The sequence below is a fragment of the Salvelinus fontinalis genome, chromosome 6 (assembly GCF_029448725.1).
Source record: "Salvelinus fontinalis isolate EN_2023a chromosome 6, ASM2944872v1, whole genome shotgun sequence".
Taxonomy (NCBI): domain Eukaryota; kingdom Metazoa; phylum Chordata; class Actinopteri; order Salmoniformes; family Salmonidae; genus Salvelinus; species Salvelinus fontinalis.
In genome coordinates, this window is record NC_074670.1 from 36356087 (window position 1) to 36374069 (window position 17983).

Sequence of the window (17983 nt, forward strand, 5' to 3'; positions counted from 1 at the left end):
GAGGGGCAGTGTTTTTACAACTAATGCCAGGTTGCCTGAGGCTGATGACATGCAGGTGTTTGTACACATGCATATAAACGCACTCTCATTCAAATAAACACATACAAGAACACGCACATACATGAAATAGTGCCAGACATGCATACAAACATATACAGTTGGCATTGCTGTTATGATTTTATTTGTCCTTGATGTCCTTTGTTTTAAATGTATTATTTTGTTTTATTATTATTTTTGCATTGTTGTTTGCTGTTTTCTTCTGTCTTTTCCTTTTAAGTTTATTATTTTGGTTGTTGGTGCATTGGGGGGTTCTTGGGGGTGGGGAATGAAATGAATTGTATTTTCTTTTTCTTGAGGGGGACTGTGGGATGGGTTTCGAATGGTTGAGGGACAGCTATTGGGGAACTGTGGGGGGGGATCTTGGAAGGTTCGGGCTCACGTTTTTAGCTTGGTGGTAGATTTGTCAACGTGCCCTTGAGCAGGTCATTGACCCTGGATGCTTCTGTGTGTCTCTCTGAATGGGAATCTGTTAGATGACTGGTATGATGTAGTTGTTGAGCGGATTCACTGCAAGTATATTGTATGTTTCGGATATTTAATAAATAAATAAATAAAAGTAAAAATATTGACTAAATTAAGTAAAGTAAAACATTTAATAAAAGTAACACAATAAAATGACATAACAATAACAAGGCTATGTACAGAGGGTACCGGTACCGAGTCAATGTGCGGGGGTACAGGTTAGTTGAGGTAATTTGTACATGTAGGTAGGGGTAAAGTGACTATGCATAGATAATAAACAGCGAGTAGCAGCAGTTTAAAAACAGGGGGGGGGGGTGGCCATGTGATTAATTGTTTAGCAGTCTTAAAGTTTGGGGTAGAAGCTGTTAAGGAGCCTTTTGGACCTAGACATGGCGCTCCGGTACCTCTTGCAATGCGGTAGCAGAGCGAACAGTCTATGACTTGGGTTACTGGAGTCTTTGACCATTTTTGAGGAACTTGGGTGGCTGTCATACATGTCGATCCAGAGCATCGCAAACATGCTCAATAGGTGACATGTCTGATGAGTATGCAGGCCATGGAAAAACTGGGACATTTTCAGCTTCATGGTATCTCTGTGCATTGAAATTGCTATCAATAAAAGGCAATTGTGTTCTTTGTCCGTAGCTTATGCCTACCCATACCATAACCCCACCGTAACCATGGGGCACTCTGTTCACAACATTGACATCAGCAAACAGCTCACCCACATGATGCCATACACGCTGTCTGTCATCTACCCGGTACAGTTGAAAACCAAATTCATCCATGAAAAGCACACTTCTCCAGTGTGCCAGCCATCGAAGTTGAGCATTTGCCAAACTGCAGTCAGGTCAAGACCCTGGTGAGGACGACGAGCACGCAGAAGAGCTTCCCTGAGACGGTTTCTGACAGTTTGTGCAGAAATTCTTCTGTTGTGAAAACCCAGTTTCATCAGGTGTCCGGGTGGCTGGTCTCAAACAATCACTCAGGTGAAGAAGCCGGATGTGGAGGTCCTGAGCTGAGGTTGGTTGGACGTACTGCCAAATTCTCTGAAACGACGTTGGAGGTGGCGTATGATAGCGAAATGAACAGTCAATTCTCTGGCAACAGCTCTGGTGGACATTCCTGCAGTCAGCATGCCAATTGCAGGCTCCCTCAAAACTTGAGACATCTGTAGTCTTGTGTTGTGTTACAAAACTGCACATTTTAGAGTGACCTTTTGTTGTCCCCAGCACAAGGGGCACCTGTGTAATGATCATGCGGTTTAATCAGCTTCTTGATATGTCACACCTGTCAGGTGGATGGATTATCTTGGCAAAGGAGAAATGCTCACTAACAGGGATGTAAACAAATGTGTGCATAAAATTTGAGAGAAATACATTACATGTTGCATTTATATTTCTGTTCAGCACAATTTCAAGACCTCTGTAATGTATATGGTAGGTTAGGCTAGTCTAACTTTGGTATTTGTGAGGTGAGTATATTTAAACTTTTTTACCCAGGTCAATATTATTTGCCACCTGTCTTTTATGTTGCAATACAATTCTAATGAGGTCATACACTTGTAACCGTGGCTATGGATGTTCAAGTTATTTATGAACTAAGCCAGGGGTCGTCGACCTTTTCTTACCCAGGGATCCCCATCACACATTAGCATTTCTTTGTATTATTATTAATTATTATTAATGTTTATTGTACTTTTTATTGTACTTTTTTATTGTACTTTTTACCCCCTTTCATGATATCCAATTGATAGGTTATAGTCTTGTCCCATCGCTGCAACTCCCGTACGGACTCATGCGTCCCCCGAGAGCCATGCGTGCCCCGAAATAAAACGACCCTGCCAAGCCGCACTGCCTCTTGACTAACCCGGAAGCCAGCCACACCAATGTCAGCATGCATGCACCTGGCCAACACAAGGACTCGCTATAGAGCGATAGGACAAGGACATCCCAGCTGGCCAAACCCTCCCCTAATGCTGGGCCAATTGTGGGCTGCCTCATGTGTCTCTCGGTCACGGCCGGCTGCGACACAGCCCGGGATCGAACAGGTATTTGTAGTGATGCCTTAGACCGCTGCGCCACTCAGGAGGCCCAGAATGTTTTGTTTTAATTCACGTCTTGTCTTATCATCAGGTAAATGATAATGGAAGGTAGAAGTAATCAACATTTTAAAATAAATAGGTTTAGTTGATCTTTTTTCATTATTTTGACCTCCCCACATTATTTGTTTATACCTTTATTTAACTAGGCAAGTCTGTAAAGAAAAAAATCGTATTTACAATGACAGCCTACCAGGGAACAGTGGGTTAACTACTCAGGGATTTGATCCAGCAACCTTTTGGTTACTGGCTCATCGCTCTAACCGCTAAGGTACCTGCCACCCCATTATAATTATAATTGGAAGAGGAAGTGTAAACTAACATAGCCAATTACATAGAAAGGTCACGCCGAACACATTTTCGCTAAGAGCAGCTGTTTAGCAGGTTAAACAAAGGTTAGTGTGTTGGCAAAAACGTATGTCCAAGTCAAGAAAACTTAACAGCAGCCAGCGACAAAGCCTATTTCCTCAATATTAGTAGTTGAGAAATAGAAAGTTAGAAAGAAGATATTATCCTATTTTCTACTGTAGGTATGTAATAAAACATGTATTTATTATGTTGCTGCTAGCGATATTCATAACAACATTGGAAAAAAAAAAGATTCGTTCCATTTTCTTTGGTTTATATATTTTGCGGACTCCTTGCAGTGCATCAGCGGACCTCTAGGGGGCCTCGGACCCCCGGTTGAATACTCCTGAACTAGGCTATCTGCATTCAAAACTTCCCAAACTGACCTGAAAGGTGAGCAATGAAAGACCCAAATAAATAGTCGAGGATTTTCAAAACACCTCCCGACTCCCTCCCACGTATACAACAATGGAATCTCTTGGCGCACTCGATCAAGCATCGTCAGTTCTCCAGAAAGGAGCTTGTAGGCAGCGATAACGTCATTCCTAGAGGGGCGGCGCGCTGAACAGGAGGTGTTTTCCAGCTTTAAAAGGGATGGAGCCAGCCCCTTCTGACAAGCCCTGTGTCACAGCTACCGGGAGTCTCTGGAAATCTTAATTAGGCTAAAGCATAACAAAACGACAGCAAAACTCATCTGACCATCAGACCAACCCCGAGTGTGTGAGAAGTGCTGTGAAGATAACCCTTGCGCATACTCTGCTCTCTTTTCCATGTCAGTTTCTCTTGGAGTGCTGTCACGTAGATGAAAGTGTTTGAATTAATATCAAATCAGCATTCGAGTTTACTTTTTTATTGACAAATAATGCGTTTATTTTTGTTTTGACTCATGCACATTTCTACAGTCTGAAATCGTTTTTTTCTCGCAGTGCTCATATGATACTTACTACCTGTGATATTATTGGCAACCGTCACAACCACAACAGTAGACCAATCGCAAGTTGAATGCAGGATATCAGCTGTTTGAGACTCAGCTCCAAATTCAACTTTGGACCAGTCCTCCCAGCGGCTTTGGGAAAGGAACGAGGATTGCAGTTTCTCAACTCTCTCGCTACCGAGATGAAGTCTGCAGAAGAAGGTAACCGGCTTCACTGTCTAGCCTATATTTTCCGTTAATTTGACGTGGCAATGTTCAAATGTTATTATCTGACTGGATTGCTTGTGTCATGTTTACTTTAATGATTCTCAAATCGCGAGTTGCTATCAATGAAATCATGCTTATTATTATGACGTTATACACTACAATAGTTGCAACCGTCTGGGAATGTTTCTTCGGCTACCAATAGGTGTCGGTGTTTTCAATACAGGCGTCTCCTAAGCGCGCAATTTATGCTGTGCGTATCGCGCTATACCTGACGCGGTGAGGGCCATCCATATGATAACCAGGGCCCGAAGTGCGCGAGTGACACTTTTATAGCAATGTGTAGGCGACATGTGAGTGCAAGGAACGCTGTTTTTGGTTTTTGTATGTTTTTCCCCAGGCTTCACAATGCCCTTATTGTCAATAATCAATCATTCACAGCCACATTTTGATGTGTTTATTTGACCATGTTGATTGAAAATATTGATGTATGTTTTCATGGTCGTGCTTTTCAACCTTGACAAATCTGCGTCATGCATGCACACATACTTGGACCATCCACCTCACTGAAGGTGCTCTATCTGCCTCGACACGTAATTCATGAAGTAGCCTAGGCTACGGAAGTATTCCAGTGCTGATGTCATGGACTTTTTGTGGTTTGGGGATTTAATTTGTCTTTGAGGTTTCGAGACGTGGACGGATGGGGGCTGTGTTATTTATTCATTTCAGTCCCTCGTAAGACTCATAATTAATAGCAGGCACATGTGCGTTTGTGTGTGTGTGTGTGTGTGTGTGTTCGCGTGCACGCTTGGTGTGTGTGTTTCTGTGTGTAGCTTGCTTGGCTGGGGTAAATGCATAACCACTCTGCTTCACCAGTCTGCTGACAACTGCAGTATTGCAGACATACAGTCAAACTCCTTTCCCTGTGACCCTGTATGGTAGCATGTACCATCATGCCCACACACACACGCAACCCCTCTCTCTACGGTGACCTAGCCACAAGAAAAAGTGCTCGTGATAACTGACTGCAAGCCACGAAGCCTCTGATTTTCTGAGCCTTCGGATGACTTTATCTGTGACCTCCTAGCTCTTCCTGAGGTTCACTCTGTCTGGGCCTAGCAGAACCTCACCACCTGTGTGAATGAAACCAGCTTGTATTTAGAGACATGCAGATTGACTTGGTCCCATGTGCTGGGGGAAAGGATTTATGGACGGTAATAACAAAACCAGAGTGAAAACATTTTGGAATATGGTGACGAGAGAGAAAAGCATGCCATGTGAGGCACTTTAAACGGCAAACGTGTATACAGTATTAATAGTGCCATGAATTTGCAGATGTGATTACTTACTGTCATAAACAATTTCCTGAAAGCAAGTCACCGAAACAGCATCAGTGATCGTTTTCCTTGGATTTGAGATATCGTCATTCCATAGAGCTCTCACCCCCAATTTGCTATCTGTCACTTTGTTAGTTCAGTGTTCAGCAGACGCAACCTGGAAATGCAAAGCTCGAGATTGGCAGAGATAACACAAATGAGTGAAAGTCCCGATGTGTGTGGGTGGATGTAGCTCATGTGTTAGAAACAGAGAGTGTGCTGAGGCATAGTGCGCGCTACACACACACACACACACACACACACACACACACACACACACACACACACACACACACACACACACACACACACACACACACACACACACACAGGGAAAAACAACTTGCAGTCAGCCCTGTAGTCAGTAGGTGTGTACCACCCCTCCTCTAAGTCACATTAGGTGGAGTGAGAAAGAGATCTGCATCCTCGGCACAAGTGGAGGGTCTGTCAGGAACGAGCACCAGAAAACATCGGCATCTCTAAAGAGAAAAGGAGAAGACAAGACAGACAGACAGAGATTGACAAAAGTTGGAGCTGAGGTGTTGGAGGCTGTTCTCATCACCCTTAAGCTGAGGCAAGGATGAGCTCCCGTCGTGAAGAACCAGAGTTTGACTTCAACTTTTTGTTTGAGTACAGCCAAAGGGGAGAGTTTGGCCACAGGCCTGACAGAGGTGGGTGGTGACGGATCTCTGGATAGGGGTTGATGTGTGTTCCTGAACTTGTGGTAGCTCAAACTGTTTGGGTGATTTATTTTTGCTCTGTGTGTATGTTTTACATTATGCAGTTGAGCCCCGTGTGATTATTTTCATTATTTTCATTATACATTTTTTTTTTTTTTGTCAGAGCTGACTTATTCCTGTGCTTTTTTTCATGTTTTTGGTGTGTAATTAATAATACATAGGCTACTTAGACTATAATAAGTATAGGACAATAAATGTTTTGTTGTCCTATCTTGCGTAGCAGAATAATTTACATAGTGGCATTTAGACTTGTAATTTATTATGATTACAGATATTAGAAGATCTAATAATGTAGTTATGTTTGCTTCCCTTATTATTGCAAGCTTTGTTAGTGCCCTTTGGCCCTTTTGCTAAGAACATTTTACATTTGCATACCCTTCCTCTGCTTTCTCCACCATAATGTGCTTTAATGTACGTTTGAGCGCCTATAACGTTTCAGACCACTGTTAATTGCTTCATTGAGCAAAAACATAAAAAATAATAACTACTAAATACAATTAGAATTTGACCTACCACTGTTTCTGGAAATAGTCTGTCGTGAACTAATTTTAGACAGTCTACCCACGTATTCTGTGAAGCATGACAGGTTCATCATTTCATGTGATGTGCTGTTTGCGTAGAGTTGCGGTTAACAAATATAGCACACAAGCTGGAAGGGGATTGCCCTACTCTAGTACACTGCACAACATTTGGTTGGTGTTCATTTGAGATTGCAAAATGACCCTTATCAGACAGAAATCATTATATTGTAGCAATTGTGTGAATTGTTAGAGTAAATGTCATTTCGTGTTTGTGTGTGCGTGTGTGTGTGTGTGTGGCAGATAATGTGTGTATGTACTGTATGTCTTTGTGTTTATGTGTGCAGTATACGTGTGTGTGTGTGTGTGTGTGTGTGTGTGTGTGTGTGTGTGTGTGTGTGTGTGTGTGTGTGTGTGTGTGTGTGTGTGTGTGCGTGTGCGTGTGTGTGTGTGTGTGTGTGCGTGTGTGTGTGTGTGTGAGAATGTGTGTCCAACCATTTGTGTCTGAGCATGTATTCTGTATGTGTGTGATGCCTCAGCAGCTGTAAACTTAATCACGAGCTCAGAGCAAAGCATAGTGCTGTTAGCGTTCACCATGGGCGAGCCCTAATTCACTCAGCGAGTGAAGGCGATCAATCAAATAAGGTATCCATCACTGCTTTGCTGGAGGAGGTCCTATAGTCCAGAGAGCACACCGTGGATCTCTGCACAGCTCCAGACGGACTGTTAACTGTTAACAATCTGCTGATATCTCACACATTTCATTGGCCCAACACGTCATGAAAAACACTGTTCGGGTCAATAGACATCGGGTTTAAGGGATCATGTTGGGATTTTTGCCAATGCAGCCCATTATCTACTCCCCCAAAGTCAGATGACCTCGTGGCGACCATGTTTATGTCTCTGTGTCCAGTCTGCGCTAATGCTAACTAGCATTAGGCAGTGACTGGGCGTCTACGGGTATCTGCTAGCCTGCTACGTTTTATAACCTGTAGTATAGCTTTTATCGAGGCGTTATGAATACATAGGCGACCTAAAGTCAATCGTTACCAACACGTCATGAAAAACACTGCTTGTGAAGTCTTGGATTTAGAAGTGAGAAAAGGTGCATTTTACAAAGCATCAACTTTGTAAAAAAAAAATGTTTCTATGGTGGCCTATATTTACAGTGCCCTTGTGTGTTTGTATTTTCCAGATGCATATAGCTACACTCCAAACGTCAGCCTGTCCCTGCCACTGGGCATGGGAAATCCCTGTCTGGCCACCCAGTACCACACACTGCAGACCAGCCCCATTATCTCCGTGTCCTCCTGCCACCAGACAGGCTACGGTCTCCACGATCACAACAACCAAAACCCAGCCCAGGGCTACTACATGTCCCACGGCCTGAGGCCTAACGGGGCCCCGGCCCTGGAGAGTCCTCGCATCGAGATTACAGCCTACCACCAGTACCCTGAGGAGGAGGTGGAGGAGAGCAGCAGCATGGACCACATCGTCCACCACAAGCGGGGGCTCAACTCCATTGTGACCCTGACGCTGCCAAACGCCGATGGCTACCGCGACCCCAGTTGCCTCAGCCCGGCCAGCAGCTTGTCATCACGTAGCTGTAACTCGGATGCGTCGTCCTACGAGTCTGGCTTTTACAACTATGACAACTCATCCCAGAACTCGCCATGGCAGTCTCCTTGTGTCTCTCCGAAAAGCTCGTCCTCTCTCCTCTCCTGCCCACACGCTCCTCTCGGCCCCCCCTCGACCTCCCCCCGCCACTCGCCATCCACCTCCCCCCTGATCGGGGCCCAAGCCGAAGAGGGCTGGGTGGGACAGGGTCCCTGTGGAAGCTCCAGGCCCAACTCCCCGGCTTGCAGCGGAGGAGTTGGCAGTGTTGGCGTGGGGAAGAGAAAATACAGCTTCAACGGCACGTCCTACAGACAGCCAACCTACTCGCCCAACCAGTCGTCCACGCCTTCCCCGCGCGGCTCGCCCAGGGTCAGTGTCACAGACGACAGCTGGCTGGCCAACACCAACCAGTACACCAACTCTGCCATCGTGGCAGCCATCAACGCCCTCACCACCGACGGACTGGTCGACATGGGCGAGGGCGTCCCCGTCAAGGCCCGCAAGACCAACCTAGACCACAGCCCCACCATGAGCCTGAAGACGGAGCCGGGAGGAGAGGAGATGGGCCCTGGGAGCGAGCTCCTCCAGGAGGACCACATCTCCCGCCTGCCTTTCAAGAAGGAGAACTACTGTGGGGGCTTCCTAGACGTGCCCCAGCACCCCTACTCCTGGTCCAAGCCAAAGCCCTACCTCAGGTAGGTGGAAATGAAATATTGCTGTACTGGGAAGGCTTAGGTCAATTAATTGTACTGTATAATCATTAATTATCAACACTTTAAAACAAAGTAATTTTGACGGCGCCAGGGAATTCACTTAGAACATAAGGCAGCATTGTTAAGCATTATTAGGCCTTGAAAAAGACAATGACGCTCATGGAGCTTATTTCAAAAGATTTATGGACTAACATCCAACCCAAGGTCTACTCCTTTTTCCCACACGAAAAACAGTTCTTCCACTTGCACCGCTATTTTGCCATCCCAGGTTATGTCTTGTTTTTTCCCAAATATAGACATGTTTATTTATTGCAAGTGCCAAATTGTTTTTGTCTTCATAGACCGCAGAGAAAGGCAGCAGTCGAAACGTAGTCACTGTATCGTGTCCAAGAGGGCTTCTCTTTGAAGATACAAAACATTTCATAAATCATATTTCGCAGGGAGGAGTAGTGTAGCACATGTGCCCTGTTACCATAGATACCCCCGCACAAACAATACACACGGATAGACACACACACACACACACAGACAGACTCCCTTCTTAACAAGGCAACCTTTTCAGTTCACGGCGACCCTTTCTCTGTTTTCTCTTTCCGGGCCCTGGCCCACTTTCCTGTTGGAAATCAAATGTTTGATTAAGATAATGCAGAGACAGGAAGTGATGGTGACAAGCTTGCTCAAGGAAACAGTTGGTGGGGTAATCACACAACCGGCTTCCCTGTGCTGTCATGTGCCCCCTCTTCTCTTTGGCCGCTAAACATGATGTAATGTTCGGCCAGAACAGATAAAGCCTGAGAGGGGGGAAATCAGTTAGTTTTGGGTCAACAAACACCCTGAAAGTTCCAAGAGGATGCCGGAGATTGCTTTTCATGGCCAGCCTTAAGGTCAGGGGTTTTATGCTTCACAGGCATCCGGCGCAGTGAAATATTGTCTCGCAAATGTTTGTTTTGGTTCAATATCTCTGCAGTCTTCACATGGGAAGATAGGCTAATTCCCTGGCGGCATCTGAACAATGATGTTATGAGTGGCCAGCTGTGACACTTTCTGAGATACCATGGTCTTTCGGTTTTGTCAGACAGTTGTCTGGTTACTTCCTGAGTTGTTTGTTTAAAAACTAAACCACTGCGTGGGATTCAATGATTTTTGATGATAGCTCTACTTCTATTATTGATACCACCAATGCACTTAGGTTATCTATGTTAAGCCTTTAGGCATGTTGTATCATTGTGCTGCTGAAATGACAATGCCCCCTCCACACACTTAGGGAAAAATGTGAAACCTGAAAGGGGTCTTTGGCTGTCCCCATAGGAGAACCCTTTGTTGGAACATGGAACCCAAAATGGTTCTACCTGGAACCAAAAAGGGTTCTTCTTATGGGGACAGCTGAAGAACCCTTTTGGAGTCCACTTATTGACACCTGTCACAGCAATATAAAAAAAAAACACACAGAAGACTAACCAGACCTCATGCTTCTTTCATTTAGTTTCATTTAGTTTTCATCAAAAGAACCGTTATTGCCCAGGCTTTAGGAATTACGTACGTCAGGCTAGGACTTCAATTGATTAGATTAGAGCCAATGATGAAATGGAAAGGATCAGGACATTATTTAACAAGGGAAAACAGAGATCTGGATTTAAGTGAAATGGATCCGTCTTTGTGCGTGCGTGCGTGCGTGCTTGTAGGTAGCCTGGTGGTCCTGTCTGTTTGTGTTTTATCCAACTCCCTTCTGGTTTCGTTCATTGTCATGCCATGCATATGTGTCCATGTATCGCATGATGTCTACAGAAGAGTTGTCTACGGCCCGTACACCTGGGACCAAGCTATCCTGTAGATTCTTATTTATATTATTATATTATAAATACTATCTGTATGTTCCACACAATACCAAGCACGGTCCCTCTTCCTCACAGCTCCCTGCCCGCCCTGGATTGGCAGCTGCCGTCTTGCTCTGGCCCGTACAGTCTGCAGATCGAGATGCAGCCCAAGTCCCACCACCGTGCCCACTACGAGACAGAGGGCAGCCGCGGGGCAGTCAAAGCTCCGTCCGGAGGTCATCCAGTCGTACAGGTACCTTTCTCAATAATGTGTGTGTGTGTGTGTGTGTGTGTGTGTGTGTGTGTGTGTGTGTGTGTGTGTGTGTGTGTGTGTGTGTGTGTGTGTGTGTGTGTGTGCGTGTGTGTGTGTGTGTGTGTGTGTGTGCACCTGTGCGTGCGTGCATACACGCGTACGTGTGTTCTCTATTATTAATGTCCCTTGAAGCCAGGAGTCAACCTACTGCAGTAAGAGGTCACTGTGGCTAGCAGTTGCACATATTGACACAATTAGCATGGAGCAGGACCATCACCTCTCGTTATTGTGCTTGGCAATGCTTCTAGAGCTCACGTCACTCTCACCACAGCGGCCCAACACAGAGCTCCTTTCTCTCTAAGGCCGTCACGCTGATTTACTCAAGGTGGGGACCCTGGTAAGCTGCTAAGTGTGTATGGGGGGGGGGGGATTTGTGTGTGTGTCCTTATATATGTACTGTGAATAAATATAACAACACATAGCTTATATATAAATACATAGCAAATACAGTATAGCGTAGCACATTGCCTATTAGAAGGGCTGAGCAAACTGTCTTCTCTTGGTCCAGCTTGATGGTTCCTACTTCTCTCCAAAACACTCAACATGTGTTGTTAGCACTGCAGCCCGTTTTCCAAATAGATCTTTTCAACACAACTTAACGTGCGGAGTTTCAAGTCTGACAACAGCTGTTGCGCCCAACAAGGTGTTGTAGACATAGCCTGTCAAGTTTCAGCATCTCTCTCTAAATGAAAGTAATTACACCCCTTCATTCAAACCCTTTGTATAACGACATAAAAGTGCACTGTTGACATTGTACTCTGTTGCACTGAGAGACTTTGACCAACGCTCAGTGTTTTGGCAGGTGAAACTGAACTTGATTTAGTTTAGTTTATACCACTTTGTGACTCGGGCTGTATGTCAGGCTGGGGTCTAAGGAGTGAGTCAGGAGTAGGGAATTAGCATCCTGTGTGTGTACGTGTGGGAAACTTTTCCCAGGTGTGTGATGGTATTGATGAGTTACTGTCTTACTACACGGATACTTCAGTGAAGTGAAAAGAAACTCACACTAAAGCCTGCATTAACCCCGATGAATGTCTATTGAGAGCGTCAAGCATCGAGGCCCTTTTTTTCCCGAGGCCCGTTTTTGATTCCCCAGAACCTATCTCCTCGCCTCCTTCTCAGCTGTATTTTGTGAAGGAGGGAAGGAGAGAGGATGTGAGGAATCGAGGAAAGGTTCATTGAAAGAGCCGAAATCACTTGGGTGCTGGAGTCCATTTTGTATTCAGTATAGAGTACTCGATTGGAAATGTGTTTTATTAAAGAGGTATTAACAACTGTAATATTGCAATGGTTCAGATAAACACAATGACAGCTGCTCTCGGGACACACATATTCTCACCCACTCACATTGTTTTTTACTTTTACTTTTATGGAACAATGATTCAACACCTCTACTATTACATTTGGAGTGGATTAGAATCTCTGGGGAATTTCATAAGAATCAAGCCTCTGACTGGAAGTTTGTTGGCAGAGAACGATTAATGCAGAAGGTCAGGTAAATACTTGATACACACACACACACAACATTAGCAAAATGAAGACAGGATTTCATCATATCTCTTCCTTGTGTGTAGGATGTGGGGGCACATATCTCTTTCTCTCTCTCTCTCTCTCTCTCTCTCTCTCTCTCTCTCTCTCTCTCTCTCTCTCTCTCTCTCTCTCTCTCTCTCTCTCTCTCTCTCTCTCTCTCTCTCTCTCTCTCTCTCTCTCTTTCTTTCTTCACTCATCCTGTGCAGTCCCCAGGGAGGCTGGATAGGGGTGATAGGGCATGTTGTAGTCCCTGGGGTGCCCTGCTGTTATGAGAAATGAGTGGCAGGCGATCGGTGGGCGGTGCAATCATGGAGAATGGGTGAGTGTTTAGTGATGTGGGAGGAAGGGAGGACAGGGTGAGAGGGAGATGGAGGGAGAGAGAGCACATGCAGAGAGAGATGTGATGAGGGCAGACGGAGAGAGTGAGGCGGTGGAAGGGTGTAGGGAGGGCAGAGGGAGGGGTAAGGAACGGCGCAGAGGAAAGAGGGAGAGAGGGAGGGCACAGGGAGTCACCAGGCAGGCAGGCAGCTGGGTCTCGGCTGTGTTACCCCCAGAGAGACTCTGCTTCCTGCTGATTAGGGCCCGGGTGGCCCTGGGGTTGGGTGGAGGGAGAGGAGGAGGGGTATTGTGAGGTGAGACTAGTCCCAGAGCCCATCCGATGCCTCCTCCCCCACCACCATCCTGGCCCAGTGGGCCTCCGCATCACTGCCGATGTTGCTTCTCGTGAGCCACTCATTCCTCAAACCTCTCTCCCACACCGACCTTCCCAATGCTGGCTAAACCTGCACAAACACTGGGGTTTTGGCTCAGGGTTGGACAGGCACAACATCTATGGGTGATTGTGACATATCCCATTGCTGTGCACAACAGTTTAAAAATAACTTGTTGAACAACATGATGAGACACCGTGTCTCGAACCTATCAGTTAATGAAGTGTTGCAGTACACGCTATGACCCCAAGAGCACTGACTGACAAACACCCGACTGAAAAACATTTACTCAAAACAATGTTTGCTACCTTTACAGCGCCATTATTTATGTCTTCATGACCGCTCAATTTGCTATCACGGAAGTCCTCCTCTTGCTCCTACTTAATGAACGGAGGTGTTTTTCTAATCCCGGCTGCCAAACACACAGGCTCCCCTTTGTTTAGGAAACGTCCCTTTGTAACAGTGACATCATGCTCAGCTCCTAGCTCCGTCTCCTCCACCATAATACCGCTCTCCACCAGCCCCTCTTGCAGGATGAAGACGTAAATCTGGGGAGGCCCCGAGCTGCAGCCCGCTGCCGCAGCCGCACACTCGTGGTAACCTCCAGATTATGGGGTACACTGACTGCACTCTGCTGTCCGTATCCTCTCACCCCCACCGGTTTGCTTTCTGGCTCCTCGATCAAAAATTCCATCATTTGTTTTTGGAGATCGCTACAGTGCAGACCTCCTCCCACAGGCCTCTCAGCCCCTTCTCACGATGATGTACCACGTCCTGACCCCCGCGGCCACTTTTCCACTTTACTTACTGGCTGCAGACCACAGCGCCCATTAACGGGATGGAGGGTCCTCTGCTCTACCCCAACTACCTTCCCAGTTCTCCCCCTGATGATTCACCAGGCTCCCCTCCTCTCACCACAGTTATGTCCAACGTCTACAACATGGTTTCCAAAGGCATGCTCAGGAAAAATCCAAACCTGATCTTCTACCTTCCTTTACACCAAAGACCACCACGTCATGATGGATGGCTTTTTCCAAAGAAACCGATATTATGATAGAATTTAATAATTTCCAAAGTGGAATTACATGGAATTATATTTGCATTGAGGGGTAGCGACCTGGGACGCGACCCTCTCGGGGAATTTCATTCAGGTATACATTGAGACAAGAAACCATAGGAAACACGTAGACACGCACAGGGCACACAGTGTTAGACAACACCTGTGGAATATTAGACCCATCACACAGTGTTATAGTAAGTACTACATATGGATAGAGTATATCTAGACTGACATGAAGAACCTTAGCATATGTGCTGCTGGTTGAACATGTGCCGTTTCACCTTGACATCTATGCTGGCTGTGTAATGTCTTCGGCAACAGCCACAGTAAATGTACGTTCGCTGCGAAGACTGTCATTTATTGTGTTTTAAATCTGGTGCCGCCTCTTGTTTAAACCATGAAAGATGCCTTTTGTTCTTCCGTGCAGACTCCCGGATTGTGTTCATTGACGAACGCCATAGTGAAACGTTTCGCAACCGATATGAAAATGAGCATTTCTTATTGGACAAGTTCGGATAGTACCTCCCTGTTTCATTTCATTTCGAGAGCGTTTTTTTTTCTTTCTTTTTTCGGTTTGTCCCTACTGAACAGGACCATGTACTGCTCTACAAGAGGCAGTCATGGCTGTTCGTCTGTGCCCCGAGGAGCAGTTAGGCTCCCATGAAACTGTGTTTTAGGCCTCCGAGGGGCTTCCCTTACTCACAGCCTTGGTATATTGGGCAACCACTAATTACCATTGAACAGCAACTGGAAAGAATTGGACTAAAGGACTGCATTTTCACTGGTTTGAGGTGAGGACCAGAAGCCGCCAGAGTTATGAGGCAAAACACTGGTTGCCAGCCTTTATATCAGGGGTAGACTGAAATCATCTACACATCACTATGCCCAAATGTAATACCGTGTACCTGGGCTAAAACGTAATGCCTAGACATGTTGGTAACAAGTCGTTCTTTTATTTGGAATCTGGACTTTGCTGGTCTAGACATGGGCCAGGACTTGAAACGGTGCCCTTGATTACATAACATTGGGAAATACACTTAAATACACACTTTGAGGAATATAGCCACTTTGTCGCTTGTATAAAGAAGTGCCATTTGGAACTAGGGAAACCCAATACATTAACAATTCACATGTTGATCTATGCATACTGTATGATGCCAGCAGCATACCACCCTGCATACCACTACTGGCTTGCTTCTGAAGCTAAGCAGGGTTGGTCCTGGTCAGGCCCTGGATGGGAGACCAGATGCTGCTGGAAGTGGTGTTGGAGGGCCAGTAGGAGGCACTCTTTCCTCTGGTCTAAAAAATATCCCAATGCCCCAGGGCAAGGATTGGGGACACTGCCCTGTGTAGGGTGCCGTCTTTCGGATGGGACGTTAAACGGGTGTCCTGACTCTCTGAGGTCATTAAAGATCCCATGGCACTTATCGTAAGAGTAGGGGTGTTAACCCCGGTGTCCTGGCTAAATTCCCAATCTGGCCCTCAAACCATCATGGTCACCTAATAATCCCCAGTTTACAATTGGCTCATTCATCCCCCTCCTCTCCCCTGTAACTATTCCCCAGGTCGTTGCTGCAAATGAGAATGTGTTCTCAGTCAACTTTCCTGGTAAAATAACGGTAAAATAAAAAATAAAAATGACTATGAGGCACTGGAGAAAGAGGAGGAGAAAGGGAATAATGAAGACAGTATGGAGGGAGAGAGACAACTTGGATGAGTGTTTGAATTGGGTACAGCCAAGTCTCGCCGTGTGACTGTCAGCACTTGAGAGAGGGAGCGTGAAAATGGGGAAAACCTGAGCTGCCCTCCCTCCTCTCCCTTCTCCCCTGCTTCCAGTCTTCTCTCCCCTCCGCTGCATGCGCCACGTGGACTACGAGTCATGACATTTCTCCAGGCGGTGATGAAATCTCTGGGAGCTGGAAAGAGTCAGAGGGAAGAGAGTGTTCCTGTGCAGGCCCATATTCACACTCTCCCTACAGGCCATACTGTGCTGCTACTTACCAGCAAGTCACTTCCTTAAACAAACACGTGCACGTCTTTTCTCTGCCATTTTTCAACCAGGTCTGTCTCTAGATCTTGAGCATAACACTTACAAGTGTGAAGTCGAGTTTTTATGTAAACAGTAAGTAAACCAAGGTAATAAAGCAACAGCTACACAAAAGAATAAAAAACAACTTCATTAAGCTATCACTGACAAGGACACATGATTCTCATTAAGAGGACATAGCAAACATGGTTTGAAAGCCCATAGGAAAAACCTCTTCAGAGCACCACCATCTCAGGGCTGAATTTTAGCAGCCGTGATGATGGATCTGTAATGGTTCGTGTGAAATGAATGGTGGAAAAGGACGGGGTGAGCTCTGGTTCTGAGCTCAACACCCCCCTTTGATGATGTGAGTTACACATAATCAAAACCCAGTCTGACCTAGACAACCCAGCTGTGTACAACAATTAATGCTTCAGCGGACATGTACAAACTGTTTAATTTGAGATTTCGGTCTATCCTGCATGGCACGTGTTGGAAGAGGAGATGCTGTCTAACTTGCCAGTAGATGGTGGTTAGAGGTGGATATTAATTTGGCACATGAAGTGGCAGAAGCTGGTGTAGTGTGACCAAAATTTGGTTTAGAAGATCTCAAAGATAAATATACGTAGCCCAGCTTGACTACATTCATAGCTTAGCTAAACTCATCTGGTCAAGATTAGGCTTTGTATCAAGACTCATAGATGGCTAGAGACACAAATATGAATTAGGATTCAAAGGTGTGCGAAGCCTCTCTCGTTGAACCACACTTAAACTTTACGACGGTTCCTCAACTTTGTCTTTTCTTATTGCCCTTGTGAGGATTTAAAATTAAGAAATACATTTTGCGCTCAGCTTGTGGTTGGCGTGTGTGGACAAGGGAACGTCACTGGAGCAGAGAGGGAAAGAGGTAGAGGGGATATGGGAGAGGAGGGCTGAGGGCTGAGGGAGCACATATGGTAAATTTATTGAGGGAGGTCGCCCAGGGGGGACCCTACCACGTTCCTTTGCTGTTGGGAAGACCAGCATCACTGAGGGTTGCTTGAACTCATTAATCACTTCCCGACCCCACCGGAGGACGCCACCGTCATCGTGCGCTACCGCAGCATTGCCGAGTGAAGGGATAAAGACTACCCCCAACACACACACTTCACCTCTTGCGGTTTATCCATATGCAGACATGTGAAGGCTGAGGCTAAGGTAATGGTTGGAGGTCACAAAGAAATTCAATAGCAAAGTCTACCGAGGAGCAAAGCTCAAAAGGGACAGAGGACACAGGCTTAGCAGAGTGGCAGCCTGCCTTTTATTAAATCATAAAGAAATTATGCCATTTTTAACAGACCGTTTTGCGTTTTCAAATTGGTACCTCATGCCCGGTTCCATCGGTTCCGTTGTAGCATGATGGTACGACTTTTTCCTTCCTTCTCGGTCGACTTGTCTATGCGTAAGTAACTGGTAGC

The 17983-nt window shown here is 45.8% G+C and overlaps 1 protein-coding gene across 2 annotated transcripts in view; it reads left to right on the top strand.

The window, feature by feature from the left end:
* Nucleotides 1–3576: 3576 nt before the first annotated feature.
* The window catches only part of LOC129857770 (nuclear factor of activated T-cells, cytoplasmic 1-like), a 65992-nt gene continuing 51585 nt past the window's right edge, over nt 3577–17983 (top strand). For both annotated transcript variants that reach the window (XM_055926320.1, XM_055926321.1), the window contains exons 1-3: nt 3577–4106; nt 7939–9055; nt 10984–11140. In XM_055926320.1, coding sequence (XP_055782295.1) covers nt 3974–4106; nt 7939–9055; nt 10984–11140 — 1407 coding nt within the window. In that variant the 5' untranslated portion in view covers nt 3577–3973. The remainder of the gene's footprint in view (nt 4107–7938; nt 9056–10983; nt 11141–17983) is intronic.